This window comes from Euphorbia lathyris, chromosome 1, assembly GCF_963576675.1.
Source record: "Euphorbia lathyris chromosome 1, ddEupLath1.1, whole genome shotgun sequence".
Taxonomy (NCBI): Eukaryota; Viridiplantae; Streptophyta; class Magnoliopsida; order Malpighiales; family Euphorbiaceae; genus Euphorbia; species Euphorbia lathyris.
Window position 1 is genome coordinate 50,090,169 of NC_088910.1, and position 19,763 is coordinate 50,109,931.

General features: G+C 38.0%; 1 protein-coding gene across 1 annotated transcript; it reads right to left on the reverse strand.

Moving 5' to 3' along the window:
- Positions 1-14,991: 14,991 nt before the first annotated feature.
- Positions 14,992-18,840, reverse strand: LOC136232222 (gamma carbonic anhydrase 1, mitochondrial-like). Its single transcript, XM_066021265.1, has 5 exons — positions 18,606-18,840; positions 17,953-18,096; positions 16,543-16,668; positions 16,297-16,448; positions 14,992-15,544 (listed from the first exon to the last, which is right to left on the reverse strand). The coding sequence occupies exons 1-5, from the start codon at positions 18,718-18,720 to the stop codon at positions 15,263-15,265; spliced, it is 819 nt and encodes a 272-aa protein (XP_065877337.1). The 5' UTR covers positions 18,721-18,840; the 3' UTR covers positions 14,992-15,262.
- Between the last annotated feature and the right edge of the window lie 923 nt (positions 18,841-19,763).

Genomic DNA, 19,763 nt, shown 5'->3' on the forward strand with positions numbered 1-19,763 from the left:
GGGAACACCATCATCCAAAATAGTACGAGGAATCCTGACATCAGCAGCACTCAGCATACTTAGAACATATGCTTGACCCTTTGCAACCCAGTGTATACTGTCCGTGAGCATTGCGAAAGCTTGATGAAACATCTTTACCAAAGACGAATCATAATACTCACGCTGAGCGTTGGTGTGTCGCACGTGGTTGAAAGTAACGCAAGAGTACTTCAGGATCTCGTTTGTTTTGAGCTAGTCAGTGTCCATCTCTTGCTTGCTTAAGTTTAGCAGACGCACAACCTCGCTGATTTGCTCAATGGAGCATTGGGAGGAGGAAGAGAGTTGGTGATTGGTTTTCTCTTGCTCAGTATGAAGCTGGCTGAAGAGATGATGAACTTCGGCAGAAGTGGCATATGTAGAGTTCGCAGCTGACAATTGATGAATCTGCCCTTGCAGTGAGTTCATGTGGTTTAGCATGGTCAGCTGGAGTTCGACTAGCTTTGTTATAGAGTCCTGCCTGGGCTGTTGAGATTGCAATGAAGTCATGACACTCAGAAGATCCTTCAGACCTTTGATCTCAATTAGAAGCTGAGTGACAGACGACAGTTGAGTTGTCTCAACATTAGTAGACCCAGCGACATTGGTGTTTGATTGATGAAGGTCCTGGATAAGAGCTTGAGCTGAGTCAACGATTCTTCGACCAGACTCGGTTGCATTTAGGTAGCGAAAGGATCCATCATGTGTTGGCCCAGATGCCGGAGGAGGAGTAGAACCGAATGAAGGCGGTGTTTGGTTCTGCTCATCATTAGAAGGCCCAGCATTATCAGCGGCTGGCCTGGAATTAGGATTGTCAGTAGAAACTGACTCGATTTGATTCTGCACATTGAGTTGTGGAAGTGGAGGATCGGCAGAATGTGTTACTTGCTCAGGGTCAGGCTGAAGCTGACTAGATTGTGGAAGCTGAGTAAGTTCATTGTTCACCTGAGCAGGTAATTCCTTGGCTTGCTTAACGTGTTGAGGAGCGGAATCTTCGAGCACTTGCTCGGCATTACTTTGGTTTGCGGAAGCGGTTAAGTCGGCATGTTCCTTCGGCTGAGAAATAGAGGCTTGATTTTCTTGTTGCTCTGGTTGAGACTCAGGAGGGTTGGAGAAGAACCTAAGATGTACATCTGTAAGGTCAGAGATCTCATCCCTCAGCGGTGAGTCACCCATTAGGTCAATGATGGGTGCTCGAAATGCCTTTTTCTTCCTCAGTCTCTTTAGCTTTGGAGGAGTAGGGTCACAAGGAATGGACCCAATAGAGTTAGTAGGTGAAGCTTCCCTTTGAACAGCGGGAGCATTTGCTGTTTGCTCAGTTTCTTCTTCGTCAACCAACTCAGTGTTGATTGGTTCAAGGTGCTCATCATCAGCTGTTTCCTCAGTGTCATCCTGACCACTTTCTTCTTCATCAGACTCATCATCCAGTTCTTCTTCATCCAGTTCTTCTTCCTCAAACTGTTCATCCAGTTCTTCCTCGACAAACTGACCACCCAATTGGTCTTGTTCTTCCTGGTCATCTAACTGTTGCTCAGCGTCAATGCCTTGACTCTGTGCATAATGTGAGTTAGGAGGAACGACGACATCAGTTGGAAGTGCATCTATAGGTCTTAACTCAAAATTGAGCTTCTTCTTCTTCCTTAATGGTTGCTCATCAACCTCTCTTTCTTCTGCCTCAGGCTCAGCTTGCCTAGGTCTTTTCTCAGCTGACCTGGATCCACCCTGTCCTTATTGAATCTGAGGCTTAGTTCCTCCGCATACAAATTTAAGCTTTTTTGGGGCAGAAGAACAGCTTTAGAGGTGCTCTGGATAGCCTTCCTCTTTCTTTGAGTTCTTCCCTTTCGAGTCACTGCCCCCTCAGCGTTCTGGACAGCTTCCCCTTTACCTTTCTTCGACACAATAGGTTGATCATGGGCCAAACCGAATAGGCCAGCAGCTGTAATCTCGGTTCCCCAAGTGTGAATTTCCGCAACCATGTCCACATTGTGATCCTTGAGGATTCGGGTGATAAAAGAGCCTAACCTAAGGGTTCCTGTACTTCGTAGAAACCCACCGATTATGAAGACGGGCATGTTTATCGGTGTGTAGGTCAGCATGTGCCATATAAAACACTGCTCAAAATTGGTTGCTGAGTTGGTGCAGTTGATTTTAGGGAAAAGGAAATTGGTCAGTATGTAATGGGCCATCTTTTGATGCTGACCCATAGAGGTACTCGAGATTTCACCTACATGACCGGCAGGTTTATAGAAGGTGTGAACGTAGTTGGTTTTATCTTGGTCACCTGATTTATGAAGTATAGCTCCTTCGTTTTTCAGTTTGAACAATGAGGCAAGATACGCAGGGTTGATGAAGATGTTCTTCCCTCGAACATGAGAAGCTAGGTAGTTCCTGTTATCATCGGCGACCTTTAGGTTGGCGTAGAATTCTCTTACTAGCTCAGGGTAAGTAGCATCACGAACTGAGAACAGCTCGGTCCAACCATTATTCTTGATCCACTCACAAAAGGGTTGCTCGGCTTCCACGAATCCCTTTGAAAACCATCGTGAGTGATCAATCTTACACCCCTTCACACTCTCGAAAACCTGAGAGTAAGTGCGTTCCATTACTTTCTTGCCCGTGTCCTTTGGCTATTGTTTTCCCTTCGAAGAGGTGGCTTGGACAGCTTGAGCTTTCTTGCTCGGTGTTGTGACCTTAGTGTGGTCACGCTGGGTAGAAGATTTGGGATTTTCATCGGAGCGGTTGTCGGATAAACCAGCACCGGAGATATTCAGAGAAACGTTCGTCATATTCTCAGAGAAGTTTTGGGAATTTTTTGATAGAGTAATTGGAATGCCAAAGTTTTCTAAGCGTAAAGAGGTAAAAGTGGGAATTCGTCCACTATTTATAGAGGTATTGAGTTGATCTAAAGCGTTGGGTTGTCAAATTGACCTTGAGATTCTCAATCAACAAAGATTTTGGCATTTATGACACATACAGCGCATGTGTTTTCTAATTATAGCGCATACGTCATCCTAGGTGGCTATTTAACTCGCATGCTTGCATTAAATTTTGCAACGGATCCTTACTCGGTGTTAAGAATTTCAAGCGTTTAAGATTCTGAGTAGTCAGTGTTATGCAAGGAAGCAGTTCTTATGTTTAGTAGCTTAGCTTAAGATAAATACTCAGCATATATATATCTACTCAGCAAGCGATATCATAAATCATTCAGCATGGTAATTCACTCAGCATGCATACTATACTTGGAATTTATTGAAGAGGATTAAACATACCAATGGCTTCTCTAAGTATGTTGAATTGCTCATGAGCCAGTGGCTTTGTGAAGATATCAGCAAGCTGCTCATCCGTTGGGACATAGGTCAGCTTGATCTCTCCCTTGAGTACGTGATCTCTGATGAAGTGATGTCTTATGCTGACATGCTTCATCCTGCTGTGCTGGATTGGGTTCTTTGATAAGTCAATGGCACTTTTGTTGTCACGTTTGACTTTAATTGTTTTGGTCTGAACGCCATAATCTTCAAGATGTTGCTTAATCCATAGGACTTGAGCAACACAACTTCCAGTAGCAACGTACTCAGCTTCAGTGGTTGCCAGGGCTACTGATGCCTGCTTCTTGCTGAACCAGGACACAAGACAGCTCCCAAGGAAGTGGCATCCTCCTTAGGTGCTTTTTCGTTCAAGCTTGTCTCGTCCGTAGTCAGCGTCAGTGTATCCAATGAGTATGAAATCATGAGTATTGGGATACCACAAACCTGCATTTACTGAGCCTTGCAAATATCTAAGGATTCTTTTTACAGCTATGTAATGAGATTCCTTAGGGTTAGATTGATATCTAGCACAATAACATACCGAAAACTGAATGTCCGGCCTACTAGCAGTTAAGTAAAGTAGAGAACCAATCATACCTCGGTACAATCTGCTGTCTACTGACTTACCATTCTCATCAGCGCAGAGGACAGTGTCAGTGCCCATTGGGGTAGATATTGACTTACAACTCTCAAGTTCATACTTCTTCAATATCTCCTTAGCATACTTAGTTTGACTGATGAAGATACCATTTTTCCCTTGTTTGATTTGAAGTCCAAGGAAGAAATTGAGTTCTCCCATCATTGACATTTCAAACTCAGTCTGCATCTGCTTACTAAATTCGTTGCACATTGACTCGTTAGTGGCACCAAAAATAATGTCATCAACATATATTTGAGCTAGCAGGGTATCTTTACCCTTTCTCTTAATGAATAAGGTTGTATCAGCTTTTCCTCTGACATAATTTCTAGTCAGCAGGAAACTGGTCAGCCTCTCATACCAAGCACGTGGTGCTTGCTTGAGACCATACAGAGCCCTTTTGAGCTTATAAACGTGGTTTGGGAATTTAGGATCCTCAAACCACTGGAGGCTGATTAACATAAACTTCCTCATTTATAACTCCATTAAGGAATGCACTCTTAACATCCATTTGAAACAGTTTAAAGTTCATATAGCTTGCATATGCACATAAATTCTAATAGCCTCTAGCCTTGCCACTGGGGCAAAGGTCTCACCGTAGTCAATACCTTCTTGCTGACTGTAGCCCTGAGCTACAAGTCTTACTTTGTTTCTAACCACGTTCCCTTGTTCATCCAGCTTGTTGCGGAAGACCCATCTTGTTCCTATGGTCTTCTGGCTTCTTGGTTTTGGCACTAGATCCCATACTTCATTTCTTCTGAACTGATCAAGTTCCTCTTGCATTGCATTCATCCAGAATTCATCATACTCAGCTTCAGCGAAATTCTTTGGTTCCTGGATTGAGACGAATGCTACGTTACTGAGGTATCTCCTGAGTTGATTCCTCGTCATCAGGGTGTTCTCAGCGGCATCAAGAATGGCACTCTCTGAGTGGCCTCTTGGTATTCGAATCTCTTTTGGTAGATTGATGTCTTGTGCTGGTTGTGTTTCAACAATCTCTGCAGGTGTATATTGGTCAGTGAAAGTAATTTGAGTTTCACTTTTACCTTTGGTCAGCCCTTGAGGCAATGACTCAGCGACTGTTTCTTGGTCAGCGGGAGCTGAGTGTGGATCATCCTCAGTCAGCTGCATGTCTCTTCCTGCAGGGTTAGTTTCATCAAACTCAACGTGTACTGACTCTTCTAAGACCTGAGTTCGTTTATTGAAAACTCTGTATGCTTTGCTGTTTGTTGAGTAGCCCAAAAAGATAGCTTCATCAGCTTTAGAGTCAAACTTAGCTAGGCTGTCCTTAGTATTCAAGATAAAGCATTTAGAACCAAAGGCACGAAGGTATCCAATGTTGGGCTTTCGTCCTTTCCAAAGTTCGTAGGGGGTCTTCTTTAGTATAGGTCTAACTAGAGCCCTATTAAGAATGTAGCACGCCGTGTTAACAGCTTCTCCCCAAAAGTACTTTGGAAGCCTATGCTCACTCAGCATTGTCCTGGCTATTTCAACCAAGGTTCTGTTTTTCCTTTCAACAACCCCATTTTGTTGAGGCGTTCTAGGAGCAGAAAAATTATGGTCAATGCCGTTGGTTTCACAGAATTCAACAAACTGTTGGCTCTTGAATTCTCCACCATTATCACTTCGGATGTGAGCTAACTTAAGGTCTTTATCATTTTCAAGTTTTCTTACCAAATTTGAAAACGTCTCAAAGGTTTCATCCTTGCTACTCAGCAAGATGATCCAAGTGTATCGAGAAAAGTCATCTACAATGACCAAGGAGAATCTTCTTCCACCCAAGCTCAGCGGCTGGACTGGACCGAAGAGATCCAAGTGTAGCAACTCTAATGGACGCTTAGTTGAGACAATGTTTTTACTATGAAAAGGTTGTTTGGTTTGTTTTCCAGCTTGGCAAGCGTGACATAATTGATCTTTTTCAAACTTAAATTCTGGCAGTCCCTCAACCAATTGCTTTCTTGCTAATTTGGCCAGGAGGTCCATGCTTACATGACCAAGTCTCCTGTTCCATAGCCAGGAATTTTCTTCCTTTGACACTAAGCATACAGTTTTTGAAAACTTCTTTTCTAAGTTCAACATAAAGACATTATCAATACGAGGGGCAGTTAAAATTAACTCATTTGTTTTACCCTCAAATATTTTACATCCAGTGTCATCAAATATAACTTTTCTCCCATTGTCACATAGCTGAGCTACGATGAGTAAGTTATATTTGAGTCCGCTGACTAGGGAGACTGACTCAATAGTAGGATTACCACCAATGGTTCCTGACCCTACTATCTTACCCTTTTTGTTGTCTCCAAAACTTACACTTCCTCCTCGTTTACGCACAAACGTGATGAACTGAGTTTCATCACCAGTCATATGCCTCGAGCATACGCTGTCAATGTACCACATCTTTGACTTCTCAGCACACCTCAGGCTTACCTGCAATATAGCTAGTTGCTTTTAGGTACCCAATTCTTTTTAGGTCCTTGCTTGTTAGGTTCAACAGGTAAAGCATCATATTTCATTTTATAACGACATACTTGGACAGTGTGTCCATTCTTTCCATAGAAGTCACAGCTGACCTCCCGTTTAGTATGTCTCACTGACTGGTCAGCACCCCAGTGCTGAGTGTGCCAGCACACCTTTGTGGTGTGTCCGTTCTTCCCACAGAAGTCACACTGGACATTCCGCTGAGGATTCCATCTCTGCTGACTAGTACTTCGGTACTCAGTGTTCAGAGGAATATTTCTTTTATTCGGAACCTTAAGTTGGTTCTGAATTGATGTGACATCCTTTCTTAGTTTCTTAGAATCTGATTGGACCTTATAGACAAACTTTTGCATAATTTCCATATTACTATGCAAAGTTGAGTTGTCCTGGAGAAGATATCGAAGGTCACTCAGTTTGACCTCCTCAACCTCGTCACATCGCCTGCTGAGTGCTCTAACCTTTTTATTACACTTTTTGACAAGTGTGTAGAGGTCACTCAGGGCATTAACCATTTCATTTCTGAGCAAGGGTAGTGATAATACCTCAGTTGAGTGTTCCTCATCGTCAGATGCAATGGAGGGGTCAGCATGCTCAGAAACACATGGCTCAGCAAGTTCGTCAGCCATGAAACAAATCTTTGCTGACTCAGTGGCATCAGCTTCTGATGATGAAGACTCATCACTGTCGCTCCAAGTTGCCACCATTGCCTTCTTGCTGTTCTTTCTTTCTTTCCTCAGCGTGGGACAGCTTGACTTGATATGGCCAGTTTGATGACATTCAAAGCATGTAATGGGCTTTGAGCTATCCTTCTTGTACTTGCTGTCGCTGGACTCGGCTTTGTACTTATCAAACTTCTTGTAAGGCTTCTTAGAATATTTGTCATTCTTTCTGAACAGCCTTTTCATCTTTCTAGTGAACATAGACATTTCTTCATCGTCTGTTGAGCTCCCATCAGTGGAGTCAGCTTTCATGATAAGAGACTTTTGCTTCTTGTCTTCAGACTTTTCCTTCACCTCAAAGTTCTTCATTGATATCTCGTGGGTCAGCAGCGAGCCAATGAGTTCATCATACTTGTAGGTGGTTAAGTCTTGAGCTTCCTCAACAGCAGTTTTCTTTGCTTGCCAGCTTTTAGGAAGACTCCTAAGAATCTTCTTGACTTGCTCTTTCTCAGTGAAGATCTTTCCAAGTCTCTTGAGCTTGTTGATTATGTTTGTGAACCTTGCATTCATGTCAGAGATTCCTTTATCATCATTCATTTCAAACAGCTCGTACAACCTCATGTGCTGGTTGACTTTGGATTCCTTCACCTTGTTGGTTCCTTCATAGGTGACCTCCAACTTCTTCCAAATCTCCTGCGCTGACTCACAACCTGAAATCTTGTTGTATTCTGCAGCATCTAAAGCACAGTGAAGCATGTTTATAGCCGAAGCATGATTTTGTAGCTTCTTGAGATCATCCTCTGTCCATTTAGTCTCAGCTTTGACAACCGTTTGGCCATCAATAGTTTCAACAGGAACAAATGGGCCTTGGACTATAGATAGCCATGCACTCATATTTGTTGCCTGAATGAAATTCTTTATTCTATTCTTCCAAAAGGTATAGTTGCACCCGAAGAATAGAGGAGGCCGAGTTATGGACAGACCCTCAGGTAAAATCTGAGTTGTCAGATTTCCTGGGAGAAACCGAGTGCTATTCTCAGCCATAGTGGGGATCAGCTCAAGGTAGTTAAACCTTGCACAGTGAGCTTTCAGGCTCTGATACCACTTGTTGGTCCCTTATAACGTGACAAGTTAGTTCCAAGGGGGGGGGGATAGGAACTATTTAAAATTTCGTCTGTTAAGGCTGACTTCTATTCTTATGAAAAGGTTTACACAGCGTCACTAAGTAGATTCAAGACACAAGCTTAGTCAACTTGTGACTAAGTCTGCTTCTTTACTTGAGTCAGGAAATAACACTTAGAGTCTATTCCTGAACTCAGCTTCTTAGTAGACTTAACTCAGAGTGAGTTCTTTACTTAGTCAGTTTTATAGCAAGCAATATATATTAAAGGAGTTTAAGGGTTAGAAAGATATTACTCAGCAGACTTATCCTGGTTCGGCCTCTCCGCCTATGTCCAGTCCCCCGGAACTCGTTCCGAGCTTTTTGAATTCTCTACTGAGCTCTTTAAAGGTAGAGCACGAAACCTTTTACAGATAGAAGCTGAGTATAACAAGAGTACCTTCCTCTATACCTCTACTCACTCCTATATCTACCGCTGAGTACTATAACCGAGTACTCAGCCTCTCCTTTCTATTCTTCTAGAAATGATAAAGTGTTTGTCCTAAACAACAATTGCTAAGACACTTTAGATGATTGAAAATCACTCTAGACTTTTACACAATAATATGGAAATTGGTGTAAGGTATTATTTGCTTTGCTTTTCTCACAGAAACTTCAAGTATGAATTTGGTCAGCGTTTCGACTAATTGAAGATCTGCATCGATTGAAGCAAATGGATGGCCTTTATATAGTGACACATGAGGCACTTGGTCATTTCGAATTTCGAAATAACCGTTGGAGGGAAACGGCTTCCTGTCGTTGTCACTCTGGGCGTGCTCAGCGTTGTTGGCCAATAGGATTCTTGCATCTTCTGTCTTCGTCAGTCCACAGCAGAATGTTTCGACATTTAAGGAAAAGTCCACGAGACAGCTTCCTGCGCCTTCTGAACTTTTCCCAAAGTAGAAATACTTTGTCTAGAAGTTGAACATTGTCTGCCGCTATCCAGACTGCATTGTCGTCCAACTCAGCAGCTTCCACTTGAAGCTTTTGCTTCGAAGGCTTCTCGATCCTTCTTTTGCTGAGTCGTCGTTTTGCTTGATACGGCTTCGTTTTGAACTCTTGGGCCGAATGGTCTTGATGTGTTGATTTGGGCTTGACTTCCACTTGAAGGGTCTTTGGGCTTTTTAATCTTAATGTCTTGTAAACAATTAAACTCAACATTGAACAAACACATTAGTGTAATAAATCAAAGCATTTAAATTTAATGTGTTAGAATATTTTTATCATTACTTAAATAATTTTGTCAAATCAAAATCATGTGGAAAGGTGTTTCAACACTTTGTACCAAGTGAATTTTGGCCCAGAGAAGCCAAGATCAATCAGGCCAACTTGATTGATCCAATTTGCAAAAAGCGAAGTACGATCTAGGATTCGGTTTGACCCCCCTTGCTTCTCATCGGCTGTTCGGATGCAGTTGTAATCGCCGATAGCAACCCACGGGGCTCTAATTTCCTCCTGCAGTCTTAAGATGTCTTGCATAAATTGCTGTTTAAAAGCCATCTGTGGCCGGACATAAACAAACGTAGCCTCAAATCTGTTACTCTGATTATTAGCTCCTGTATAGCAGATTTCCGTGTGAATAAATTGTTGATTAGTAACAAGTGTAGTCAAATGGAGTCGATCTCTCTGCCAGAAAACCCATATTCCTCCACTGTAGCCCTCTGCTTCCACAATCTCAACATCAGTGAACTTGAACTTGTGACATAAGGCCCGTGCTCTATCTCCCTGCTGACGGGGTTCCAGAAGAACAAAGATATCTGGGTCATATATTTTTAAGAGCTGTCGGGTAGTCCTCAAAAACTCAGTGCCGCCTGCACCAAAGCAATTCCAAGTGATAACCTTCATAAGTACTAAGTTGGAGTAAGTACATACCAGGCCCAGCAAGGTGAAACTCTAAGAAGAAGGCGGCTTTTTCCCTCCTAAAACCCCATTAGCATTGTTCTCCATCGTAGCTCCAAACACCATGTTTCTATCAGCAGTAAAGGTGGGCAATTGCACATTCTCATGCGGCGTGCCTGCTCTACTTCTCTTGGATCTGTTCATTACTGTTATATCTGCATCAAGGGCCTCCATGGGTTCCTGAGCATCAATACGAAGTTCACTGAAAGGATTGTGGTTTGTAATGTCTCTTAGTGCTCGAGAAACTGATGCTCCTTTTGTGTTATTTGCTCGGCTTCCCCCACTGCTGGAATTACTCGGGTGCGATTGGTTTCTGTTTCCCATGTTTGCTACTTCTTTTCCTTTCCCATTATAGCTGTGCTGGTTATTGATGTTCCGTGTCAGTCTTGGCATGGTTGTTGGCGCGGGAGGAGGGGCGGCTGCAGCAGTCTCAGCCTCCGGGTTTTTTTTGTCTACTGTTGTATCGTCTTTTAGGAACCATCGTCCAGGGTCCATATTCAGCTTCGGGGTCTCCAGTGTTTTCCTTTTGTGGCATTGCTTCATTAATTTCGTTTCTTTGAACCATTCCTGTAGTCGTTGTGGTATTGATCGTCTCTGTGTGTTCCTGTGGTATACCATTGGTTGTAATCTTTGGGAAAATGCAAGCAGTCCTCGAATGTCCATATCGCCCACATCCCGTGCAAGCTATGTGTAGTCCTTCATACTCAATCCGATAGCTGCAGCCATTCACCTCAAATTCAGCCACTAGCGGTTTCGAGAGGTCTATCTCCACACAAACACGAGCAAAACGTCCCCTGGTCGCTTTTATCGTATTCTTATCGACTTTAACGGCTTTGCCAAAAGAATTTGCTACGACCATCACAAAGTCCGCATTGTAAAGTTGAACAGGTAAATCCGGAAAACGAGCCCATACCATTGTAGAAGCTATTGTGGATGTGTCTGCTCTAAATTCTGGTGTCCATGTTCTGACTGATAAGTAGTGCCCCTGCACTATCCATGGACCATCCCTGATTACTCTTTCCCTATCACTTAGATCTTTGAATTGAACCAGATGAAAACCATACCCTATGTCCATTAGGTCGACGTCCCCGTTCGGTTTCCAGAGCTCCATGGCTCTCTTCTGTAGTGCGATGTACCCCAAGTTCCTTCCAAGGATTTTGATGATGAGTGCATCTTTCCACGGAGTTGCCCATTCATCTAGTGCTGCCTCAGTGATGGTGAAACTGGGTTTGAGCGGGTTAGCCAGGGATACAGAAACAGAACCTTCTGCAACTAGGTCTTTGTAAATATGGTTTGGCTCAGTCGTGTTTTTTCCGATTGGTGAATCCCGATAAGTGGTGACGCCTTCCTCCTCCATTGCGCTGGCTTCCTCATTGATATCTGGTGGCCTGGCTGAGAAAACAGCCATTGAAGTCGAATCACTAGCGGCGGTTCTAGGGCAGAGCAGCAGCGGCGATTTTTCCTATTCTTTTTTATATTAGTTGTACAAAAAAATAGAGTATTGACACATGGATTTCAAACTATGGAAAGGTAAACATATGGCTTTTAATGACTTAAAATGATGACACCTAAGTAGTTTATTATTAATTTTTTTTAAGTATCACATGTATCATAATATGACATACCACATAATAATAATAATAATAATAATAATAATTAATTTCAAATTCGTAGTACATGTATGTGAAATGTTGATTTTAGTCCTTCAATTTATAGCTTTTTATAAAAACATACTCAACACTTTTAATTGACACTAAAAGAACATTAAATTAAATGCAATAGTATATTTAAAATAGTAATTAATTAATACTTCAAAATCTATATCGAATAATTTTCGACACAGACCTGACAGCTTTTATCAGTTTCTTATTTTCTATTAATAAGAATATCAAAACCCCAATTTTTTTTATTCTTTTGTCATACACTAGTACAAATCGGTTAACCTATTTTTTAATAACTGTTTTTATTTAGAGCATCCACAATGGATCATACTACTAAACACTCAATATCTATGACACATCATCAATGTAGGACCACACCCAATAAACTTTATTCCATCATACTATCTTTCTCCAATGGTTAAACACTTAAACCACTCAATCATATGGACCCACTATTAAATCACATTTTTTATTATTATTTTCTACCATTAATTTAACTACCCAATTAATTTATTTTTATTTTAATGGCTAGTTTTCTAACGGCTAGTTTTCTAACGACTAATTAAAAGTTTGGTATTTTTAATAAAAATTGCATTAAAAATAAAAATAACATTAAAATAAAAATTACATTAAAATAGAAATTGCATTAAAAATAAAAATGACAATAAAAATAAAAATTACAATAAAATAGAAATTGCATTAAAAATAAAAATGACATTAAAAATAAAAATTACACTAAAATAGAAATTGCATTAAAAATAAAAATGACATTAAAATAAAAATTAGTACTCCTTATATCGGTTTTTGATTGCGGCACATAAAAATCGATGATTCTCGAGTTGCTCTTCGTTCATATGGCTGGTATCTGCAGTCAATACTTGGTGATCCTTAAATATATCATATTGTGCTTTAAAATCGTCCAATTTGCGCATCCTTTCTTCCTTTAACTCAATCACTCTAGTCATAAACATAGCATGTTTTGATTCATTATCCGTCTTCTCCTTTCTCTTCGCCTTTGCCTTTGCAGCCTTTTGTCTGATAGGACGTATTTCACGGTCATCAACTTGAAAATCTGTCTCTACATTTGATTTCCAAAATTTGGTTGTGGGTTGTAGTTCATAAAATTTGAAAAATTTGGGGGATTATGAAAATTGTTGATATTTTGAGAGAAAAATGGATATTCATAATTTTCATTTCGAATATTTTTTAGAGTTGAATTGGGAGATGGTGAAGAATTAAAATTTTTTTCCATAATTGATAGGTAGGATTTTAGAAGAAAATGAATGTAATTTTTTTAATACAATTTATGGATATATATAGAAAAAAATTTATAATTCAATGGATCATAATTAAATTGTCATTAATATATATATAATTAATTTAAAAAAAATAAATCAATTTGTACCGTTGGAGAAGGCTCTCCAACGATACAAATATTAATTCATGTTCCCGTTTCTCTAACTCTCCAACGATAACATCATTTACTATTTTTTTTAAAATAATAATTAAACTAGTGCTCAACTTTTGCTGCCAAAAGTTGAGCCATCAATCAGTTCATATAGATCAACTGATTGATGCTTTTGGTTTTATATCATACTCTCCCAATATACCCCATTGGAGATGCTCTTAGTTGAATTATTAATTAATCCCTAATTCCTAGAGACTAATCATCTTTTTTTTTACAGAGGGATCATCTTCCTTATCTTTTTTTTGTTTTTTTTTTTTTTTCTGTTGGGTGATTTTTCACTTCAAAACCCAAGATGTGATTTTAAAATTCTATACAATTAAAATTAAGACATTCTAAAATTTCATATATCTTCAAGAAATTTAAGAAATTCATGTATTTTGATGGAAAAATTATTTTGTATATGAAATTTTCAGTAGCCATAAACAAACAGATGAGTGGTTGAATGAAAGAAAAAAATATATTTTTTTATTTTTAAAAAATTGTGTAAAAATTGATATATGATTTGCTTTTATCCAATGATTTTTTACCTTATTTGTACAATTTTCTAATTTTTTTAAGAAGAAAATACGAATGAACATCTTATAATGTAAGGTTGTGTTGTTTGAGTGATAATTTAACCGTTTTTGACATTATTGAAATTAGTTTTGTCAGTATGAATCTTATCTAATATTTGATATTGTTAGTGAGTTCCATGTAAGGAACCCATTAATAAACAACTAATTATAACACTATTATCTAATGAAATTACAAGCATTTTTCTCAAAAAAAAAAAAAAAAAAAAAAAAAAAATATATATATATATATATATATATAACACTATTATCAAGTAATAATTATTTCCTTTTTATGAATGCAAACAAATTTTAATTCCAACTACGCCTCTTTCTCTTTCTCCACTTTTCTATTTATTTTAATCTTAATTTATCATTTTAATATATATATATATATATATATATATATATATATATATATAGATATACTGTATATATAATTGCACTAAATTTTAACAACTTTCTTAAATAGCACTCATAATATCTATTTCATACAAAATTAACCATATAAATAATTATTAGACATCTAATTATTTTTCCTTAAAAAATCAATACTAACAACTATCATAATATTATAAGGTAAATTAACCATATAAATAATTATTAGACATCTAATTATTTTTCCTTAAAAAATTAATACTAGCAACTATCATAATATGATAAGGTAAATAATGAAATAAATGATAGTAATAACAGCAACGATAAAATACGAATAATATCAAAAGATTTTTATATATATATATATATATGATGACGTCATCCGATTCAACTAATCTGAATCAACCGATTGAACTCATTTCCTTCTCAGATATCAATATCGATTTTAGTAATGTCTTCATGATTCAACTTTCTGGTTCTTGGTTGATGGATTTAGCAAAGTATTATTCAAATTTCACTCTAAATATCTACCCATGCATTAGTACTCTTTACATCAACTATATCCTAAATATAATACCCCAACCCAAGGATTGAGATTAGCTATTCATGCATTAGGTAGTTATGTTGAATCATGTATGAATAATAAACTAATACAGCCTCTTCAGAAATCCTATCATCAACTTAACTTGCATATTTTGCCTTTCTACATACTTAAACAAGCATAATGGCCCTATCATACACAAACCATTAACTTCAACTGCCTTGATATCAGGGGTATTGGTTACCAAACAACTTAAAAGATCAAATATATTGCGGATAATGGTCAAAAGAACATGAAAATACATCATGCTTTATGGGTTTAACTTTTCTCGTGGAAGAAAATAGAGTCTGAACAACATCAAGTTGAGCAGATCCAAAAGCTAAAAAGAAGCCCTAATTCTTTCCCTATACAAGTCTTCTATTATTAAGAAAGAAATATCCATTCATGTTTTTGCACGGAAAGTCAAATACCAAGATTTTAATTTGAAGAGACAGTACCTTGACAAAAAAACTCAAAGTCTTGCCTCTTGAGCCTTTTGTGGTAAGACGGTATCTGGAAGAACAAGTTCAGGTGGAGTTTTACGAACAACACCCAGCATTGAGTCATACTCTTCATCACGACGAGCAAATTTCTTGCGAAGCATCTTCTCAAACTCAATCTCATCAAAAGGTTTAGCATTCTCAGCAGCATGAACCTCTGCAAGATTAGAATAGTTGGCAGCTGACTGAGAAATAAAGGCCATCTCTTCTCCGGTTAGCTTTCTCAGAAACTTTGCTGGATTGCCTCCCCAGACCTGCATATGTTACAATTACATTAGCATGTATTTTATGAATTATGCCTGAAAATATTTTAATCATGCCAACCAAGGAAAAATTCCAGCAGCAGAGAACATATCCCAGAAAACGTTTACAAAAAGGAAAAATGTAATCAAGGAGAAACTATATGGTAGTTCTTCCTGCTTTTTTACTAGAAAAAAGCAATCAATTAACCAAAATCATAAAAAAGCATATCACCTAAATTACTCACCCATGAAGCACCTAAATTACTCACTCATGAAGCATATATAAAAAGAAGGGGAGAATCAAGAAAAGTGAAGATAGAATAATAAAATTTCTATTTGATAAGAAAATGCAGACATATGTACAATTTCATGACCTGCAATCCATTCCAAGGATAAGTAATTGAATGATTGTGAGAATCAGGATCATGCAACAATAATATCGCCATGTTGCAATTCCTTACAAAAGTTGCAAGCTTTGGAAGCCAAGTAAAACCTATAACCTGGTTGTCTTTTTCATATTTATAGACAAGTTGAAGTGTTAAACTTAATATGTATAAAAGTCACTGCTCATCGTAATCCATAATCATGAGAGCCATGCCAAGAAAGACATTACTTGAATAATTACTTATTTATCATACCATTTAAATAAAATTTTCTTTGTATTTCTAATTTAGGTGCTGAGAATTCAAATGCATGGTCTGCATGCACAACGTGCATAATAATGTTGATAGCCACCTCAAGAGAGTGCGTGTTTGCAGACATACCTCTCCAGCAGGGATCTTTGTGTTCTGTCTTACAAGGGCTCCAGCCGCAACCATGGCATGTTTCTCAACAAGAACACCATCAAGAAGTGTGGCTCCCATTCCAACAAAAGCTTCATCTTCAACAGTACAGCCATGTAAAACAGCACTATGTCCTGCCCAATTAAAACTTCGAATAAAAACCACTTTATAATTGAACCCTAAAAAAATACTTAACATGAAAAATATGGCCACCACCATTTTGCTCACCTACAGTGACATTGTCTCCAATTATGGTTGGTAGCACCTTCCCACTTAGATTAGATTTTGCAACATGCACAAGCGAGTTATCTTGTATATTAGTTCCAGAGCCAATGCTAATGCTGTTCACATCACCTATCCAGAAAGAAAATTTTACATGATTATAAACATAGCCAACAAAATCGCCAAAACAAACAAAATGGCACATTCACCCTAATGCGACACGAAAAGTTCAAAATCAACTCCTACCAAGTAATATGAATTGAATCATCTCTGTAACTATTAAATGCTTATTGCTTCACTAACTTGTCAAACCCGCAATAATATTTGAACAAGGCAGAAGTAGGAAAAAGAAAAGAAATAACAATAACCAGCGTTAAACACTTGAAATAAGAAGTTAAACTCTGATAACATGTAAAGGTTAGTTTCTATTGAAGTTCTTTCTCAAGAATAATCATAATAGAAAGCAACTATCACTGGCATTATGATAGAGAAGGTATAGAGGAAACAAGGGTAGATCAAAGCACTATAGCAATGCATGTTTTGGCTCTTAATGGGAGTTAGTTACAGGAGAGAACATATTGCCCAAATGGCTAATTCAATATTGGTTTTAACACATTTTTTTGTTAACCACTCAACTTACTGTGCTAAAAAAACTTCAATCAAGAACTACTTGTCTATGAATAAATTATTTTGCTTGTTCTATTCATAGCAATATTTCATCTTCATTACTATCATCTATATCTAGAGTAAACCAAAGTAAGATTTGCATAGAATTCTTATGTTGAAATGAACTTCTCGTACATACCTGAAGATCAGAAGGAGATGAAGCAAATTCAAACAAGATTTAGTTGACTAGAAACAGATTATATCCTTAATCTAATCGAGCAGTATTTAATCTTTGTTCTTTGTTACTACTATTAAGGTAACTGCAATGACAAGAAAAAAAAAATTGTAGTGTTTTTATGTTGAAATGAATTTCTCACACCAACCCAAAGACGAAGATACAGCACAAATGGATCTCAGTTGAACCGGACTATCATAAACATAACAAAATAATAATCCAAGCAACTCAGAAAAGCCATAAATACAAACAAGTGAAACTCTTACATTAATCAAATAAACCATTTAAGAGAAGCAACGTGAAATAAAACTGCATATTATGATAAAAGCATGATTGTATAACAATATGCCAAGCACACGGTTTTTTTAAAAATGGTATCTTCTCCCCAAACAACATGAAAATTATCAGACATTCCATTAATCAAGCTAAACAATCAATCTTAAAAAAAAAATTGGCATGAAACCAAGTATAAAGGATAAAACATTAAAAAAAAAAAGGTATACACACACACATATATATATAGAGAGAGAGAGCTAAGTGTATCGCTGAAGTTTAAAAATCCTCAACAATCTTACCTCTCAAGACGCAGCCATACCAAATAGATGATGCTCTGCCCACTTGAACATCCCCGGTGATAGAAGCACTAGGGGCAACAAATGCATCCTTATCAACCACAGGAGCTTTATCAAATACGTTCATAAGAGTTCGATGTCTAGACACTAAAAGAGAAGCAGAATTAGCAAACAACTGGATGCAAATTTGAGCAGTCTAAAGTAAATAAGAAGTCTCAATATCCAGAATGCGAAGCTAACTCGTGATATCTAAAGCATTATCAAAACATTGTGATATGAGTACGCCCAAAAGAAATACTACGCCCGGAAAAACTATTGGTTTACCCCAAAAAAAAAAAAAGCCACGTGAATAGACTGAAAGGCAGATGACAAGAAACAACAAAATGGAAAATAAACTCGTTCGATATTACATGCATTTAATTGCTCATCAACCAATTGTTTGAAATGTCAGTTAAATGAAGACATAGAAAAAGGGCGAGCAGTCCACCGAATTCACAGTTATTTAAGCCAGGCAACGATCTCCTCAAACCAAGTATCTATTCAATGGCATTCCATAAAGATGATTTAATTGAGGAAATTAACAGAAAATAGGTGGAATCAGATGTTACAATAACGAGTTGGGTGGAATCTAGGGTTTTGATAAAGGAAGAGCTTACACTGCTCTCGGAAGTAGTAATTGCCTTGGAGGCGGCAGCCGAGACGATCAAGTGCCTGCCCGGTTTCACGAATCCAGAACCCGACGGAGTATATAGCTCGGCCAAGTGTCCCCATCTTCTTCCTCTATTCCGATCCGCTAGTAGCCAGTGTAGGTGTGATTTCTGTCTTTGAAATGGTACTGCAAATGCCATGAGGGACCGGAGCGTATGGTTACAATTTTCGTCGCTGCGGACATAGAGGGCAAAATGGGATTTTAGAGAAATGTAACATTTGACTACGTTTCAGTTTTAATTTCTGACAAAAATAATACGATTTACATAATAATCTGATTGATAGAACAATTTGACACTGTTCGTTATTTTTATTTTTATTTTTGAAAAAATCGTCATTTTTATTTCATTTAAGCAAAAAAGTACACTTAAATTCCTATTTTTTTATTAATTTATTTTTTTCAAATAAAACAAATATTATCTTTAATTTTTTACGCGTACTAAATTGTTTGTTAGAAAAATCTCAAATAGCACAAAAGGAATGTCAACCGAGATTCACTTCCAATCTCATGCAAGTCGTATGAAGTGAGCTAAAAGGAAATGACATCACTCTGGATATGGTAAGCGAAGGGGTACAAAGGAGGCTAGGTCGCTAATCACATCTGTTAAATGGGATCAAACTCAACATGTTGGATATAAATATCCAAAAAATCACGGCGGCCAATGTTCACTAGGTAAGAATAATAAGGGAGCAGGAATTTTCAAATGCACCTTAATGAACACGTGAATTTGCTCATTCACCGTTAGATCTAGGCTTATTAAATCTAAGCCTCAGGATACTTTGAATCTCCACATTAGGATTCTAATAAGCCTAGATCTAATGGTGAATGAGCAAATTCTACATGCTTATTAAGATGCATGTGACCAAGACTGAATAAAGGAGACACACATCCATCCTCTGCAAATCAATATGACCATCAAGAAATGATGGCAATCTTTCTGTTGTCAATATGGAAGGATTGTCCTCAGTCCGAGGATAAGTCTTTTTCTTCTTATCAAACACCTTCAAAGACAATAATAAGGAAAAACAGATGAATAAAGAGTGAAAGAAACTTGCCTAACATCTTCCTCCTTTTATACTGCTCAGGAAGCAAATGAAACGACATG

Excerpts from the sequence above, each read along its gene's own strand:
- LOC136232222 (XM_066021265.1), bottom strand. The coding sequence starts at position 18,720 with ATGGGGACACTTGGCCGAGCTATATACTCCGTCGGGTTCTGGATTCGT. Across the intron at positions 16,449-16,542 it reads TGGAGACAATGTCACTGTAG|GACATAGTGCTGTTTTACAT; the intron begins GTGAGCAAAATG and ends TTAATTGGGCAG. Across the intron at positions 15,545-16,296 it reads CAAAGATCCCTGCTGGAGAG|GTCTGGGGAGGCAATCCAGC; the intron begins GTATGTCTGCAA and ends TAACATATGCAG.